Below are 17,012 nucleotides of genomic sequence, written 5' to 3'. Positions count from 1 at the left end.
CTTTGTCAACAGACATCAGCAACTGAGGGACAAATCGTGGCTGCAACACCTACAGTAACACTCATTTGAGATAAGAATCGCAAAGTGACACTTGGAGAATATTCAGATAATCTTTATTTGGATGAATTGTTCCGACATAAGTGGGGTTGCACTCAGGGTGCCACTGCAGATGGTTATAGGGGGTCAGCAGTACATTGTCATTTAGCAGACACTCTTATCCAGAGTGACTTACAGTACATTTGTCATATTGGGGCACCGTGGGGGGGGGGGGAGAACCACACAACCCTGGCGTTGCAAGCGTGATGCTCTACCAGCTGAGCCACACGGGACCCACATGTTAGCCATCCTCCTGTTATAAGGGTCAATACAGTACCATAGAAATAGAATGAAATTGCACAGAAACAGAATGCCATTCTTTTATGGTCAATACTGATATGTGGTGACCATGGAAGCGATTAGCATCCACAACACAGACACTTAGGGGGGGAAAGAACGACCACCCTGTTTTAACTGTACAGAATGACAGCATGCATTGACTGACTGTTCTGATGGAAGCATTGCCATTAGCCATCTATGCCCTAACCCAATCAGATGGAATGCTTAATACAGCTCACATTTGTAAACCATGTCATTTAACTCAATGTACATATATTATTTGCTACTTAAGCATTCCAAAGATAACTCATCCTCGACAAGTTTGACACTCTAGTGAACTGATGTGATTGCTGTTAGCTGCAAAGTTCTGATATTTCTACACTGTGATAAATCTGGACACATCTCCAATACTGAAAACGACAACAAAACATCACCAACGTGTACAACAAAAAAAACAGACAATTCTTCCCTTTCGCACACAAGAAGACATCAACGTGGCCGGAGAGGCACAGAATAAATAGGATGTGGGTGACGGAGTAGCCACGGGTGACGGAGTAGCCACGGGTGACGGCATGTCACTCAAACAGCAGGTCCTGGTCGGTTTCCTCCATCAGCATGTTGGACGGCTCAGCGATGGGGCCCAGCTTGGCCAGACGGGCGGCAATCTCCTTCTCCGTCCTCTCCCTCATCTGCTTCTTTTTCTCCTGGATTTTCTTCAGCCTGAGGAGGTGGGATTCACCATAGAATTTGAATTAGAACACTCGATATCTCTACGAGACACGTGGACAGTGATCCTCCGGTCAGATGTGGGAGTAGACTTGGCGTTGAGGATGAGGAAGTCTGAGGGATGACGTAACTTACCTGTAGAACTCTTCTCGTTCCCTCTCATCCAGCTCAGTGATGATGTAGCTGAGGGTCCGCTCAATGCGGGGGATGATCACTGCGGACAGGTCAAACCACATTTTATCCTCTCCACGCTGTCTTCCAACCATCTCTTTTGACTGCCATTATCGATATGTAGTGCAGGTTTAGTTATTGTGCCAAAGCGGTGCAGACTCACCATGCTCAATGGCGTTCACACGGCGGTTGGTGATCTTGATGGCCTGATCCAGCGTGACAAAGGAAGTCTGTAGATCAAAACAGTGAGACCATGAGACTTTGTTGTTCAGTCACACATGCGCCGCATGGTTTACCAGTCTCGCGAGACTTACCTGTAAGGAGGCCAACTCCACTAGCAGCTCCACTGCTTTGGCATAGTTCCTCTTCAGCCTGGAGAGCTGCTCTCCTCCCCTGGCCAGACCAGTCAGCTCATAACCTAACAAGGAGAGGATAGAGGGAAGCAAAGAATACAGTGAGCAGTGACACAGAAACACACTACAAGTTCAATAGCAGGGCATAGCTTTCTATAAGTTGTTAAACTAAATTTGCCCATAAATGCAGCCATGCCAATATTTGAGGTAATAATAATAAATGCCATTTGCAGACGCTTTTATCCAAAGCCATACAGGACAACAGGGTTGTGGTTAATTCCACACACTAAATTAGATTCCCTCTCCCTGTAAATTCAATTTCATTCTATTCAAATTCTAGGTATTTGAATTCAGAACAGTGTTAGGGAAGCTACTCTGAAAATGTAATTTGAAATGTCATAGGCTACTTTGAGGTCATATGTTAACAGAATGTATAAAAACAAGATCTCACCCATCTACATAAAATACATGTTTCTAGACATTTTTGCAAATGTATTGAAAAAAGAAATACAGAAATATCTCATTTACACACCCCTGCTATGACGCTACAAACTGAGTTTAGATGCATTTAATTTCCTTTGATCATCCTTGATATGTCACTACAACTTGTGGCCAATTGAATTGTTGTTGGATATGATTTAGAAAGAAAACACACTTGTCTATATACAGTGCATTCAGAAAGTATTCAGACCCCTTGACTTTTTCCACATTTTGTTATGTTACAGCCTTACTCTATAATAGTTTATATCATCTCTCAATCTATACACAATAAAGCAGAATGACAACGCAAAAACAATATATATTTTTTAAATGTTTGCAAATTGATAAAGAACTCAAATCTTTATTATCATATTTACATACAGTTGAAGTCGGAAGTTTACATTCACTTAGGTTGGAGTCACTAAAACTCGTTTTTCAACCACTCCACAAATTTCTTGTTAACAAACTATAGTTTTGGCAAGTCGGTTAGGACATCTACTTTGTGCATGACACAAGTAATTTTTCCAACAATTGTTTACAGACAGATTATTTCACTGTATCACAATTCCAGTGGGTCAGAAGTTAACATACACTAAGTTGACTGTGCCTTTAAAGAGCTTGGAAAATTCCAGAAAAAAACATAATGGCTTTAGAAGCTTCTGATAGGCTAATTGACATAATTTGAGTCAATTGGAGGTGTACCTGTGGATGTATTTCAAGGCCTACCTTCAAACTCAGTGCCTCTTTGCTTGACATCATGGGAAAATCAGCAAAGACCTCAGAAAAAATGTTTAGACGTCCACAAGTCTGGTTCATCCTTGGGAGCAATTGTCAAATGCCTGAAGGTACCACGTTCATCTGTACAAACAATAGCACGCAAGAATAAACACTATGGGACCACGCAGCCGTCATACCGCTCAGGAAGGAGACGCGTTATTTTTCCTAGAGATGAACGTACTTTGGTGCGAAAAGTGCAAATCAATCCCAGAACAACAGCAAAGGACCTTGTGAAGATGCTGGAGGAAACAGGTACAGAAGTATCTATATGCACAGTAAAATGAGTCCTATATCAACATAACCTGAAAGGCCGCTCAGCAAGGAAGAAGCCACTGCTCCAAAACCGCCATAAAAAGCCAGACTACGGTTTCCAACTGCACATGGGGACAAAGATCGTACTTTTTGGAGAAATGTCCTCTGGTCTGATGAAACAAAAATAGAACTGTTTGGCCATAATGACCATCATTACGTTTGGAGGAAAAAGGGGGAGGCTTGCAAGCCGAAGAACACCATCCCAACCGTGAAGCACAGGGGTGGCAGCATCATGTTGTGGGGGTGCTTTGCTGCAGGAGGGACTGGTGCACTTCACAAAATAGATGGCATCATGAGGGAGGAAAAGTGTGTGGATATATTGAAGAAACATCTCAAGACATCAGTCAGGAAGTTAAAGCTTGGTCGCAAATGTGTCTTCCAAATTGACAATGCCCCCAAGCATACTTCTAAATTTGTGGCAAAATGGCTTAAGGACAACAAAGTCAAGTTATTGGAGTGGCCATCACAAAACCCTGACCTCAATCCCATAGAACATTTGTGGGCAGAACTGAAAAAGCGTGTGCAAGCACAGAGGCCTACAAACCTGACTCAATTACACCAGCTCTGTCAGGAGGAATGGGGCAAAATTCACCCTACTTATTGTGGGAAGCTTGTGGAAGGCTACCCGAAACGTTTGACCCAAGTTAAACAATTTAAAGGCAATGCTACCAAATACTAATTGAGTGTATGTCGATTTCTGACCCACTGGGAATGTGATGAAATAAATAAAAACTGAAATAAATAATTCTCTCTACTATTATTCTGACATTTCACATTCTTAAAATAAAGTGGTGATCCTAACTGACCAATGACAGGGAATTTTTACTAGGATTAAATGTCAGGAATTGTGAAAAACTGACCATGCTTCACCGTAGGGATGGTGTCAGCTTTTCTCCAGATGTGACACTTGGCATTCAGGCCAAAGAGTTCAATCTTGGTTACATCATGCCAGAGAATCCTGTTTCTCATGGTCTGAGAGTCTTTAGGTGCCTTTTGGCAAACTCCAAGCGGGTTGTAGTGTGTCTTTAACTGAGGAGTGGCTTCTGTCTGGCCACGCTACCATAAAGGCCTGATTGGTAGAATGCTGCAGAGATGGTTGCTCTTCTGGAAGGTTCTCCCATCTCCACAGAGGAACTCTTGAGCTCCGTCAGAGTGACCATCGGATTATTGGTCACCTCCCTGACCAAGGCCCTTCTTACCCGATTGCTCAGTTTGGCTGGACGGCCAGCTCTAGGAAGAGTCTTGGTGGTTCCAAACTTCTTCCATTTAAGAATGATGGGAGGCCACTGTGTTCTTGGAGACTTTCAATTCTGCAGGTACCCTTCCCCAGATCTGTGCCTCGACACAACCCGGTCTCTGAGCTCTACGGGCAATTCCTTTGACCTCATGGCTTGGTTTTTGCTCTGACACGCACTGTCAACTGTGGGACCTTATATAGACAGGTGTGTGCCTTTCCAAATCATGTACAATCAATTGAATTTACCACAGGTTGACTCCAATCAAGTTGTAGAAACATCTCAAGGATGATCAATGGAAACAGGATGCACCGGAGCTCAATTTCGAGTCTCATAGTAAAAGGTCTGAATACTTATGTAAATAAAGTTTTTTTATATGTAGCTGTTTCGCTTTGTCATTATGGGGTATTGTGTGCAGATTGATGAGGGGAAAAAAATAATGTATCAATTTTAGGGGCCTCCCGGGTGGTGCAGTGGTCTAAGGCACTGCATTGCACTGCTGTGCCACCAGAGACTCTGGGTTTGAGCCCAGGCTCTGTCACAGCGTCGTCCGGGTTGGCCTGAATGCAAAGCACTATTTCTGGAGAAAACCAGCCATAGCTCATCATCAATCTAACACCATCACTACAGTGAAGCATGGGAGGCAGCATCATGCCATGGGGATGTTTTCAGCAGCAGGGACTGGGAGACTGATAAGGATAGAGGGAAAAATGAATGGAGTCAAATTCAGGCAAGTCCTTGATGAGAACCTGCTTCAGAGTACAAATGACCCCAAGCATACAGCCAAAGCAACGCTGGAATGGCTTCAGAACAAGACTGTGAAAGTCCTTGAGTGGCCCAGACTTGAATCCCATTGAAAATCTGTGGAATGACTTGAAGATTGCTGTTCACTGCTGCTCCCCATCTAACTTAACAGAGCTTGAGAAAATCTGCAAGGAAGAATGGGAGAAAATCCCCAAATACAGATGTGCAAAAATGATAACAGACATGCATACCCAAGAGGGGCTCCTAGAAAGTATTGACTCCCGTGTAAATATTTATGTAAATTATATTTCTGTATTTAATTTGCCAAACATTTCTAAAAACATGTTTTCAGTTTGTCATTATGGGGTGTTTTGTGTAGATGGGTGAGAGAAAAAATATATTTAATCAATTTTTATTTTAGGCTGTAACAACAAAATGTGGAATAAGTCAAGGGGAATGAATACTTTCTGAAGGCACTGTAGATTTGAATACCACCAAGCTACTGCAATATGTAGTTAAATTACTAGTTGAACTACATGTAGTTTACTACTACCCAACACTGATTCAGAGATAATTCAATTCCAATGTTGGGAATTTAATTATTGGATATATTATCCTCAACAATTCCATAAATTCCAATTTGAATTAAATTCCCCTCAGGCTTTAAGGCTGATCATGTCACTGTTCAGACAGTATAGCTATACTGGAAATATAGAAATACAAGTTAATGACTTCAAACAAATCCTGCAGTCATTTCATTAACTGGGCGAATTAGAAATATTTAATTTGAATTATTAACTGTTTTTATCATTCCAATTCAATTCCAATTCAAACCGTCCAAACAGCCTAAATCCAATTCCATAACTTGAAGATTGTTGAAATTCTAATTGAATTGAACGTAAATTCTTCACTTCATGAGTGAATTCAAGAATTGATTTGGAATTTCAAACTAAATTGGAATTGATCTCAACCCTGCATGACCAGATAAGAACACTACTTACTGTCCCCTCCTTCTTGGTAGTGCTCAAACACAGGTAGAGTGACACCTGTGAGGAAAAGGAGAATCACACAGGTGAGACATTTAGGAGAGACATGCTGTTGTTCTAAAAAGATACAGAGAAGTCCAAAGGTGTTAACCTGCCACGTTATCCTTCTTAGCCCGAACCTTCACCTGGGCCTTGTTCACATTCTGGATGACAGTAGTGCTGTGGGAACATGATAATGTTATGAGAATATTGACAAAACATTGGCAAAATATTGACATCAGACAAACACCTAAATAAAAGGCCTCAAATGGCTCAAACACCTAAATAAAGGCCTCAAATGGCTCAAACACCTAAATAAAGGCCTCAAATGGCTCAAACACCTAAATAAAGGCCTCAAATGGCTCATGATGAGGCCCATCCTCTCACCTGAAGTCGCCAGCAGCGAATTTCGCCTCAGCCAAAGAGAAGGCCGCCTCCCTCATCACTTCACCCATCAATGTCTTAGTCTAGAAATCGGGAGAGGCAACAAAAGGAAAGGAGTCAATGTAACATGCCCCTATGACAGGATTTTATACAACATTTTACATTTTAGTCATTTAGCAGACGCTCTTATCCAGAGCGACTTTCAGTAGTGAATGCATACATTTCATACAAAAAAATTCTCCGTACTGGTCCCCCGTGGGAATCGAACCCACAACCCTGGCGTTGCAACACCATGCTCTACCAACTGAGCCACACGGGTTACAAGTAATAATACAATACAATAATATTAAATCAGATAAGAAACAGAGAATTAGACAATGTGTAAATCATAGAAACAGAACTACTAGAACAGATATTGCCATTCAAAAATCGATGGTCTGTGATGGGTGGGCCGGCAGACATATTGAGTTTACTCATGAGCGTACTGTCAAATGTCCATGGTCTGAGGGGCTTTTTCCATTCTAGTCATTCTTGTTTCTATGGTTTTAAACCTCCTTGAATTACCTCGATGATCTTGCGGAGGATTTGACGGAAGCGCATGGAGAGGGCATCAGCCTTCTTCTTCAGTAGGTTTCTACCAGTCTGGGCCCCCTTCAGACGGGCCTTCATGATGGTCTGGGCCCTTCACAGACAAGTCATCAGGTGTCAGAGAGGACTTCCATCATAAACATGCATTGCCATTCAGATTTCAATCATGTTGAAAGGTATTGGTGCTTTTATGCCGTTTTCTGCAGGTCACCACAATATCAAAGTGCCTGTTATTGACCCATCATTATGATGTTCAAGACAAATTAACATAGTAAGTAGTTAGACATGGCATAATCTATGCCATAGACTGTGTGAGTAAAGTTAGGGCACATAAAAATCTCCCAGCGGTTTTTGGAAATTATGGACAGTCATCACATGACAGTGACAGTCCATTTCCTCTTTTAGATGTTCATCATGAAATGGCAACGAAATACAACTATTGACTCGAACTAATAACTAATGCCATTGCAAATTGTTGAAAAAAATGCAAAGGTTGAGTTTTCTCATCATTTATTTTAAAGGGCTCACAATTGACTGCGCTTGGCTAACGAGCTGAGCTTACTGATCTGTAATTTCCTTCATTTCAATTTGGCTCAACCTAACACAACTAAACGGTCATGTACATTTATATTAATTGGGGGGGGCATAAACTTGCTACCCTAGATTGAGTGGACTAGCTTGCTAGAAATGTCAAACTATGCTAGCTAAAATAACAAGCTACCTAGACTTGCTACTTACATTCTCGAGGGGAAGACGTCGATTCTCTCTTTTCCTGACATCTTGTCCTTTGGCTGCAAACGGTCGTATGTACTTCAATTACGTCTGGACGGCGATTAAATAACGAGACAGCACGCAAATACCTAAAATATTAAAGAATAGGTATTGCACCGTTGTTATTACTTGGAGAATAACAGCTTTGTAACCGATGTCGTGTTATTCATGATATTCTATTGCAAAAAAGCCATCAGCTGGTTAGTAGTCATGTGACTGTGTTGTTAACCGTTATTGCGCTTGCGCGTGTCAACCCGGGCGCTTTCTTTTCCGGGTCGAAAAATTTGCACACCACGGATGAATTTGAAGTTGTAGCAATCGGGCCTAATTTGCTAGCTACGTATTTGAATAAAACTTATAACGTTTTTTAAAAAAATCTAATACAGGGCATTCAACAGTATTGTTCTGTAACTATACGATACAGGTAAGGCATCTACTCGAATCACTGCGAACAAAACAGCTGTTTGCCGGAGTTGTGAATAACTGGCTAAGTAACGTAGCTAGCTAGCTAGCTCCTGGTGCTATAGGTGCATGTGCCGCATGTATGAGCTAGTGGGTTAGCTGGGTGGCTAGCTAGCTAAATGATCCTTTTTGTGTGTGAATAAATGTGGGTGCGTTGACGTCTATACATCAGACTGAAGACATAGATCCATGTTGACAGTTGTTTAGTCTTGCAAGTATATATGGCACTGTGTTAGTAACACCTTCAGCTCTAGCCAGATAACGTTACAGTAGCTAAGTTAGTTAACGGTAAGTAAGATGATGACGTTGAGTGAGTGTACAAGGATAGCTACATGACTATGAGAGATGACTGGCATTTTGTTCTGATATTGCAATCTAGCGGCACCAGATCACTCCTCCTTGTCGCCTACCCCCCCCCCCAAAAAAAAGAAGTTACCAAGAATGATTGACAGAAGAGAACTGCCACTGTATTCCATCTTTTCCTGATGTGACTGTCCAACCAAATCTACACCCCATTTCCCTCTTTTCAACCTAATGACCTCTCATTCAGTTACTCTCTAGAGTTTAATCAAAGCCTGTTTAAAACCCTTTGTAAGTATATGGAATAGCATATCTCTCTGGTTTCATTATATTGGCCTCTGTCCTATTGTCTCCGTAATCCCTCTCCCCCCCCCCCCCCAGCGATGCCGAACCTTAGCTGTAGGTTCTACCAGCACCGGTTCCCTGAGGTGGAGGATGTGGTGATGGTGAACGTGCGCTCCATTGCCGAGATGGGCGCCTATGTCAGCCTGCTGGAGTACAACAACATTGAGGGCATGATCCTGCTGAGCGAGTTGTCACGCCGACGTATCCGCTCCATCAACAAGCTCATTAGGATCGGACGCAATGAGTGCGTGGTGGTCATCCGAGTGGACAAAGAGAAGGGTGAGGCGGAGTTTGAGTGTGTCCGGTCAAGAAATGTAGACCGTGTGTGTGTGTGTGTATGTGTGCGTGTGTACACATTGTGTTATAGGTAATAAAAAAACAACATAAAAAACATTATATTGTCAACTCTTTGCAGGGTACATTGATTTATCAAAGAGAAGAGTTTCGCCAGAGGATGCTATCAAATGTGAAGACAAATTCACCAAATCTAAAACCGTAAGTCAGGTTCACCGTCAACACTCAGCCACGTGCCGGAGGATGCTGTAATATACAAAATTCTATTTATCATTCCGTTCCACCGATGTCATAAACTCTCAGACGTTTGTGCAGCCTGGTCCCAGATCTGTTTGTGCTGTACAGCCTACTACTGTCGTCGTTGGGATGACAATGACCATAGGAGTCCGTAAGAAAGCACAAACGGCCTTATTCATAGAGCATCTCAGAGTATGAGTGCTGATCTAGGATCAGTGTAGCCTTTTAAATCATAATGAATATGATTACACAAATAGGGGGCACCTGATCCTAGATCAGCACTCATACTCTGAGACTATGAATACGGGCTCAGATCTTGGACCATGCTGACATTTGTGAGTCTTCCCTCTTGACCAGAGGTGATATCGCGGTGTAAATGTTTTTATGGTGTGGCGTCCGTGGCAGGTGTACAGTATCCTTCGACACGTGGCTGAGGTGCTGGAGTACACTAAGGACGAGCAGCTGGAGAGCCTGTTCACGCGCACCGCCTGGGTGTTTGATGAGAAGTACAAGCGTCCGGGATACGGCGCCTACGACGTCTTCAAACAGGCTGTATCGTGAGTATCGTGACTCTTCTTCCTATATACAGTACCAGTCAAAAAGTTTGGACACACCTACTCATTCAAGGGTTTTTCTTTATTTTTACTATTTTCTACATTGTAGAATAATAGTGAAGACATCAACTATGAAATAACACATGGAATCATGTAGTAACCAAAAAAGTATTAAACATCAAAATATACTTTATATTTTACGTTCTTCAAAGTAGCCGCCCTTTTCCTTGATGACAGCTTTGCACACTTGGCATTCTCTCAACCAGCTTCATGAGGTAGTGACACGGAATGCTTTTCAAACAGTCTTGAAGGAGTTCCCACATATGCTGAGCACTTGTTGGCTGCTTTTCCTTCACTCTGCGGTCCAACTCATCCCAAACCATCTCAATTGGGTTGAGGTCGGGTGATTGTGGAGGCCAGCTCATCTGATGCAGCACTCCATCACTATCCTTCTTGGTCAAATAGCCCTTACATATTCTCCCTAAGCTCAAATCAGATGGGATGGCATTTTGCTGCAGAATGCTGTGGTAGCCATGCTGGTTAAGTGTGCCTTGAATTCTAAATAAATCACAGTGTCAACAGCAAAGCACCATCACACCACCTTCTCCATGCTTCACGGTGGGAACCACACATGCGGAGATTATCCGTTCACCTAAAATACCATCGGTCATTCTTAGTAAGAGATAGACGCAGATATTGTAGGCGGGTGTCTCACAAAAACACGGCGGTTGGAACCAAAAATCTCACATTTGGACTCATCAGACCAAAGGACAGATTTCTACCGGTCTAATGTCCATTGCTTGTGTTTCTTGGCCCAAGCAAGTCTCTTCTTCTTATTGGTGTCCTTTTAGTTGTGGTTTCTTTGCAGCAAAACCATGAAGGCCTGATTCACGCAGTCTTCTCTGAACAGTTGATGTTGAGATGTCTGTTACTTGAACTCTGTGAAGCATTTATTTGGGCTGCATTCTGAGGTGCAGTTAATTGCTGATTTCTGAGGCTGGTAACTCTAGTGAACTTATCCTCTGCAGCAGAGGTAACTCTGGTTCTTCCTTTCCTGTGGCGGTCCTCATGAGAGCCAGTTTCATCATAGCGCTTGATGGTTTTTGCGACTGCACTCAAAGTACTTTACATTTTCCGGATTGACTGACCTTCATGTCTTAAAGTAATGATGGACTGTCGGTTCTCTTTGCTTATTTGAGCTGTTCTTGCCATAGTCTTTTACCAAATAGGGCTATCTTCTGTATACCGCCCCTACCGTGTCACAACACAACTGATTGGCTCAAATGCATTAAGGAGGAAAGAAAGTCCACAAATGAACTTTTAACAAGGCACACCTGTTAATTGAAATGCATTCCAGGTGACTACCTCATGAAGCTGGTTGAGAGAATGCCAAGAGTGTGCAAAGCTGTCATCAAGGCAAAGGGTGGCTACTTTGAAGAATATAAAATATATTTTGATTTGTTTAACACTTTTTGGGGGGGGTTACTACATGATTCCATATGTGTTACTTCATAGTTTTAATGTCTTCACTAATATTGTACAATTGAGAAAATTGTTTAAAAAAAATAATAATAACCTTGGAATGAGTAGGTGTGTCCAAACTTTGGACTGGTACTGTACACATGACTGAGCCGAACCAAGCTCAGCCAAGCTGTGTTAGGCTGGCTTGGTTACGTATTCTCCATTGTTGCTGGAACCATGCTGGAAAGGACAATGTGAAAATAATATATCCGAGCCAGCACGGTGTGGCTGAACTACCCTGTAGTGTGAATGAGGTTTACAATGAGACCAAGACCTTTTATGTAGGTCTGCCCTCGCGATGTCCTTATATATTAATGGTCTGTATTATGTCATGTTTTGTGTGGATCCCAGGAAGAGTCGCTGCTGCTTCTGCGACAGCTAATGGGGATCCTAATAAAATACCATCGGTCATTCTTAGTGAGAGATGGACGCAGATATTGTAGGCGGGTATGAAATGGGTTGTAGTGTTTGCTCCCGATCTCCTCATATCATTTAGTCAGATATCCATGCTCCAAAAATGTTTTATTTTTCCCAGTGACCCTGCCATGCTGGATGGGCTAGACCTGACCGAGGAGGAGAGGGCTGTGCTCATCGACAACATCAACAGGCGTCTAACTCCACAGGCTGTCAAAATCAGAGCAGGTCAGCCTGAGATCACAGCACACTCAACATTACCAGGGCAATCAATATGTACTAGACATGTTAGAGAAGATCAATGGGGGGGGAATATCCATAAATGGCAGGGAGATTACATTGGAAAGGTATTGGGGGGGTGGAGGACGGGGGGGGAGTAGTTTTGATGCTACTTTCCTGCAATTATAGACATTTTGTTGTGCGGCAGAGAGAGAAGGTTGCAGATTTACTGCAATTCTATGCATTTTGTTGTGCGGCTGAGAGAGAGTTTTGCAGATTTACTGCAATTCAATGCATTTTGTTGTGCGGCTGAGAGAGAGTTTTGCAGATTTATTGCAATTCTATGCATTTTGCCATGGCTAATGCGGTGTTGTTTTGCTCGAACATAATAAGAAAATCTATACTGCTAAATTCATTATTTTAGGATGATAATTTATTTAGGAACCTTTTTCCCACTGTTTGGACTTTGGCGAGCTGAAAACACCATTAGGCGGTCCACCCAGGGATTTCAATGGCAGGAAAGTTATTGGCTAACTGATGAAGTCTTGTTGGGTCCGTATTTCCATATTTGATGTTTGTAGTTAAACACATGTGTGGAGTTTAAAAAATATATATGTGCCTACACACCTATGGAAATTAGAGACATATGCTACATAATGTTCATTGATTCGTTCGCCAGAGTGGCATGTTGATGACACTATTGAACTCCTGATGTTTTGAAATTAGAAACATGGCGACTTGACACTTTATTTTCTTTAAACAATACATTTTTACTCTCGTCCTTGCAGACATCGAGGTGGCATGCTACGGGTATGAGGGCATTGACGCTGTGAAAGACGCACTGAGGGCGGGGCTTAGCTGCTCGACAGAGGCCATGCCCATCAAGGTAGGTTGAATCAAGGAACCCTCATACTCAATACTTCTAATCTATTTAATTATATTTCTATATCGATTTCATTTTCATTTTTGTCGCTCTGTGGTTGACCTCAACTTTCTCGAAGGCGTTGTATGACCGCTCGAGTGCGTTCTCTCCCTAGATTAATCTGATAGCACCGCCACGCTACGTCATGACCACAACCACTCTGGAGCGCACCGAGGGCCTGTCGGTTCTCAACCAGGCCATGGCGGCCATCAAGGAGAGGATCGAGGAGAAGAGGGGCGTCTTCAACATCCAGATGGAGGTGAGACTGAGGATATGCAGTGACTTCACAAAGTATTCACACCCCTTGACTTATTCCACATTTTGTTGTGTTACAGCCTGAATTCAAAATGATTTAAACAGGCCCATCTATACACAGTTCCCCATAATGATGAAGTGAAAATGTTTGCACATTTATTGAAAATAAAATACAGAAATATCTCATTTGCATAAGTATTCACACCCGAGTCAATACATGTTAGAATCACCTTTGGCAGCGATTTACAGCTGTGAGTCTAAGAGCTTTGCACACCTGGATTGTACCATTTTCAAGCCTTGCCATAGGTTTGAAGTCAAAACTGTTAATCGGCCACTCAGGAACATTCATTGTCGTCTTGGTAAGCAACTCCAGTGTATATTTGGCCTTGTTTGAGGCTATTGTCCCTGCTGAAAGGTGAATTTGTGTCCCGGACCCTGTTGGAAAGCAGACTGAACCAGGTTTTTCCCTAGGATATTTCCTGTACTTAGCTCTATTCCATTTTATTTTTATCAACAACCAAAAACTCCCTGATCCTTGCTGATGACAAGCATACCCATAACATGATGCTGCCACCACCGTGCTTGAAAATATGCAGAGTGGTACTCAGTGGTGTTTTGTGTTGGATTTGCCCCAAACAAAACGATTTGTATTCAAGACATAGTTTATTTCTTTGTCACATTTTATGCAGTTTTACTTTAGTGCCTTATTGCAAACAGGATGCATGTATTGGAATAACTTGTATTCTGTACAGGCTTCCTTGTTTTAACTCTGTCATTTAGGTTAGTATTGTGGGGTGACTACAATGTTGTTGATCCATCCTCAGTTTTCTCCTATCACAACTATTAAACTCTGTAACTGTTTTAAAGTCAACATTGGCCTCATGGAGAAATCCCTGAGCGGTTTCCTTCCTCTCCAGTAACTGAGGAAGGACGACTGTATCTTTTATAGTGAAAAAGTGTAGTTAATAACTTACCATGCTCAAAAAAATATTCAATGTCTGCTTTTTATGTTTACCCATTTACCAATAGGTGCCCTTTGAAAACTTTCCTGGTCTTTATGGTTGAATCTGTGTTTGAAATTCACTGCTCAACTGAGGAACCTTACAATTATCTGTATGTGTGGGATACACATTCAAAAATCATGTTAAACACTACCATTGCACACAGAGTGAGTCCATGCAACTTATTATGTGACTTGTTAAGCAAGTTTTTACTCCTTAACTTATTTAGGCTTGCCATAGAAGGGGATGAATACTTATTGGCTCAATACATTTCAGCTTTTCATTTTTAAATCATTTGTAAACATAATGTTGTTTTTTTTGTACTTTTTACCCCTTTATCGTGATATACAATTGTCCCATCGCTACAACTCCCGTACAAACTCGGGAGAGGCGAAGGTCAAGGGCCACGACCCAGCCAAGCCGCACTGCTTCTTGACACACTGCTCGCTTAACCCGGAAGCCAGCTGCACCAATGCGCCTTACAGCTGGTGAGCGAAGTTAGCGTGCATGCGCCTGGCCCACCACAAGAAGTCGCTAGAGCGCGATGGGACAAGGACATCCCGGCCGGCCAAACCCTCGCCCAACCCGGACGATGCTGGGCCAATTGTGCGCTGCCTCATGGGTCTCCCAGTCTCGGCCGGCTGCGACACAGCCTGGGATCGAACCCGGGTCTGCAGTGACGTCTTTAGCACTCTAATGCAGTGCCTTAGGCCGCTGCGCCATTCGGGGGGCGCGTTTGTAAACATGTCCAAAAACATAATTTTGCTTTGACATTATGGGGTGTTTTGTTATAGGCCAGTGACACAAAGTTTCAATTTAATCCATTTCAAATTCAGGCTGTAACACAACAAAATGTGAAACAGGTCAAGGGGTGTGAACACTTTGTGAAGGCACTGTAGATACAGTAGATGGTTGGGGGAGAAAACGATGGAGAGATGGGTGGTCAGTTTGCCAGTAGTGTGAGGGAATACCAAAGTACTTATGCGAAAGGTGGTTTCTCTCTTAGTGGCCTTTGACGCTACTTCCCATGAAGTGCATGTGTCATGTCCAACCATGTATATCATACAAAAGAGCCCAAACTCCGATTGATGTTTCAAATGTTGATTCGGCGAAGATGTACCAGCTGACTACGTCCATTCAATACAGTGCAGTGTCCATTTACACCCTTAGCTCTCACCCGCTCCCTTCCACAAAGATGTACTTTTCCATTTTCATCCCCCAGGATTTCTTATCAGCCAGGAGAGACCTTTATTTATTTGGAGTGCACATTCCTTCAGTCCACTAAATAATTACACTTCTCATACAGTGCTTGAACCAAACACTACTTTCAATCTGAGGATATATAATAGTAATTTACATGACTGTTGTGCCTTGTCTTACTAGCACCAATTTTTCAGTTAGCCGCTATTTTTAGTTTTACTTAACTTTACTATAATAAATTAGGTGGGTGCTTATGTTTGTCCTATTTCACACGTTGTTGCATATCCCACTCCCCTTGAGGGAATTAATTGATTATGTGCACTGATTATAAGTCGGTCTTTATAAGAGCATCTGCTAAATAACTAAATGCAGTGTAACGTTCTTGTTATACCCCCCCCAGGCAAAGGTGGTGACGGACACGGACGAGACCGAGCTGGCCCGTCAGCTTGAGAGGCTAGAGCGGGAGAATGCAGAGGTGGACGGAGACGACGAGGACGGAGAGATGGAGGCTAAAGCAGAGGACTAGTCCAGTCAGCCCTGAAAGAAGGGATGTTTGGAAGAAAACAGAAGGAGGGACAGACTTGGCCATAGTCACTGTCCCACAGATGTGTAACTCATATTACATAGAGGTATTCACTGGCTAATAACCATCTAAATTGATAATTAGGGACTTCTCAGAAGATGGAGAGAAACATACATTGCTATTCTCTCAAGTCTAGAAATGGATAGACAAATGTTTTAAAGCAAATAAGAAACTATACCAGTAACCATTTTACAGTACAAAACCAATTTGGATCAATTATACCCATATATATGCAGAAAACTGTTTACAAGCAGTGGCCTTTCACTTTCTTGGAAAAAAGCCCCAGTATCCATCGCAAATTCACCTCTCGCTGGTCACAGGAAGTGATGCGTGTAAAAGAGGTATAGGCTCTAGTTGTGTGTGATACTGGCTTGGGTTACTTATGTGCTGTTCCTCTGCCAGTAGTATGGATTTTTACTTGCAGGATCTTGCTCATGACATCAATAAAGTTCTACAAGTTTGATCTCAGTGGTTTTGGGTATGAATTGCAGCTGCGCTCCGATTGGTTTTTCTACACAATCACATTTGTTATTTTCATCTGCAACATGCCCATATTAACAAATATTCAAACTTCCCTGTGGCTCAGTTGGTAGAGCATGGTGTGTGCAATGCCAGGGGTTGTGGGTTCGATTCCCACGGGGGGCCAGTACAATAAAAATGAAATGTATGCATTCACTACTGTAAGTCACTCTGGATAAGAGCGTCTGTTAAATTAGTAGCTATCCTAAAGTGCTTGTTCCATGGTACAGTGGCTTTTTATACTA

The 17,012-nt window shown here is 42.4% G+C and overlaps 2 protein-coding genes across 2 annotated transcripts; one reads left to right on the top strand and one right to left on the bottom strand.

Moving 5' to 3' along the window:
• Positions 1 to 96: 96 nt before the first annotated feature.
• Positions 97 to 8,172, bottom strand: LOC106571673 (V-type proton ATPase subunit D). Its single transcript, XM_014145009.2, has 9 exons — positions 7,909 to 8,172; positions 7,147 to 7,264; positions 6,586 to 6,665; positions 6,311 to 6,378; positions 6,175 to 6,219; positions 1,587 to 1,690; positions 1,436 to 1,502; positions 1,237 to 1,315; positions 97 to 1,095 (listed from the first exon to the last, which is right to left on the bottom strand). Exons 1-9 carry the CDS (start codon positions 7,947 to 7,949, stop codon positions 951 to 953), a joined length of 747 nt encoding a protein of 248 aa, XP_014000484.1. The 5' UTR covers positions 7,950 to 8,172; the 3' UTR covers positions 97 to 950.
• A 2-nt stretch (positions 8,173 to 8,174) lies between these two features.
• On the top strand, positions 8,175 to 16,711 carry LOC106571672 (eukaryotic translation initiation factor 2 subunit 1). Its single transcript, XM_014145008.2, has 8 exons — positions 8,175 to 8,365; positions 9,085 to 9,327; positions 9,464 to 9,543; positions 9,985 to 10,136; positions 12,190 to 12,296; positions 13,076 to 13,173; positions 13,325 to 13,468; positions 16,066 to 16,711. The coding sequence occupies exons 2-8, from the start codon at positions 9,087 to 9,089 to the stop codon at positions 16,189 to 16,191; spliced, it is 948 nt and encodes a 315-aa protein (XP_014000483.1). The 5' UTR covers positions 8,175 to 8,365; positions 9,085 to 9,086; the 3' UTR covers positions 16,192 to 16,711.
• Positions 16,712 to 17,012: the final 301 nt, after the last annotated feature.

Source organism: Salmo salar, chromosome ssa15 (assembly GCF_905237065.1).
Source record: "Salmo salar chromosome ssa15, Ssal_v3.1, whole genome shotgun sequence".
Lineage (NCBI taxonomy): Eukaryota > Metazoa > Chordata > Actinopteri > Salmoniformes > Salmonidae > Salmo > Salmo salar.
This window is presented reverse-complemented; position numbering and strand designations above follow the sequence as displayed.

Excerpts from the sequence above, each read along its gene's own strand:
- LOC106571672 (XM_014145008.2), top strand. The coding sequence starts at position 9,087 with ATGCCGAACCTTAGCTGTAGGTTCTACCAGCACCGGTTCCCTGAGGTG. Across the intron at positions 9,328-9,463 it reads CCGAGTGGACAAAGAGAAGG|GGTACATTGATTTATCAAAG; the intron begins GTGAGGCGGAGT and ends AACTCTTTGCAG. Across the intron at positions 13,469-16,065 it reads TCTTCAACATCCAGATGGAG|GCAAAGGTGGTGACGGACAC; the intron begins GTGAGACTGAGG and ends TACCCCCCCCAG.
- LOC106571673 (XM_014145009.2), bottom strand. The coding sequence starts at position 7,949 with ATGTCAGGAAAAGAGAGAATCGACGTCTTCCCCTCGAGAAT. Across the intron at positions 6,666-7,146 it reads TCCTCCGCAAGATCATCGAG|ACTAAGACATTGATGGGTGA; the intron begins GTAATTCAAGGA and ends CCCGATTTCTAG. Across the intron at positions 6,220-6,310 it reads TAAGAAGGATAACGTGGCAG|GTGTCACTCTACCTGTGTTT; the intron begins GTTAACACCTTT and ends TTTTCCTCACAG.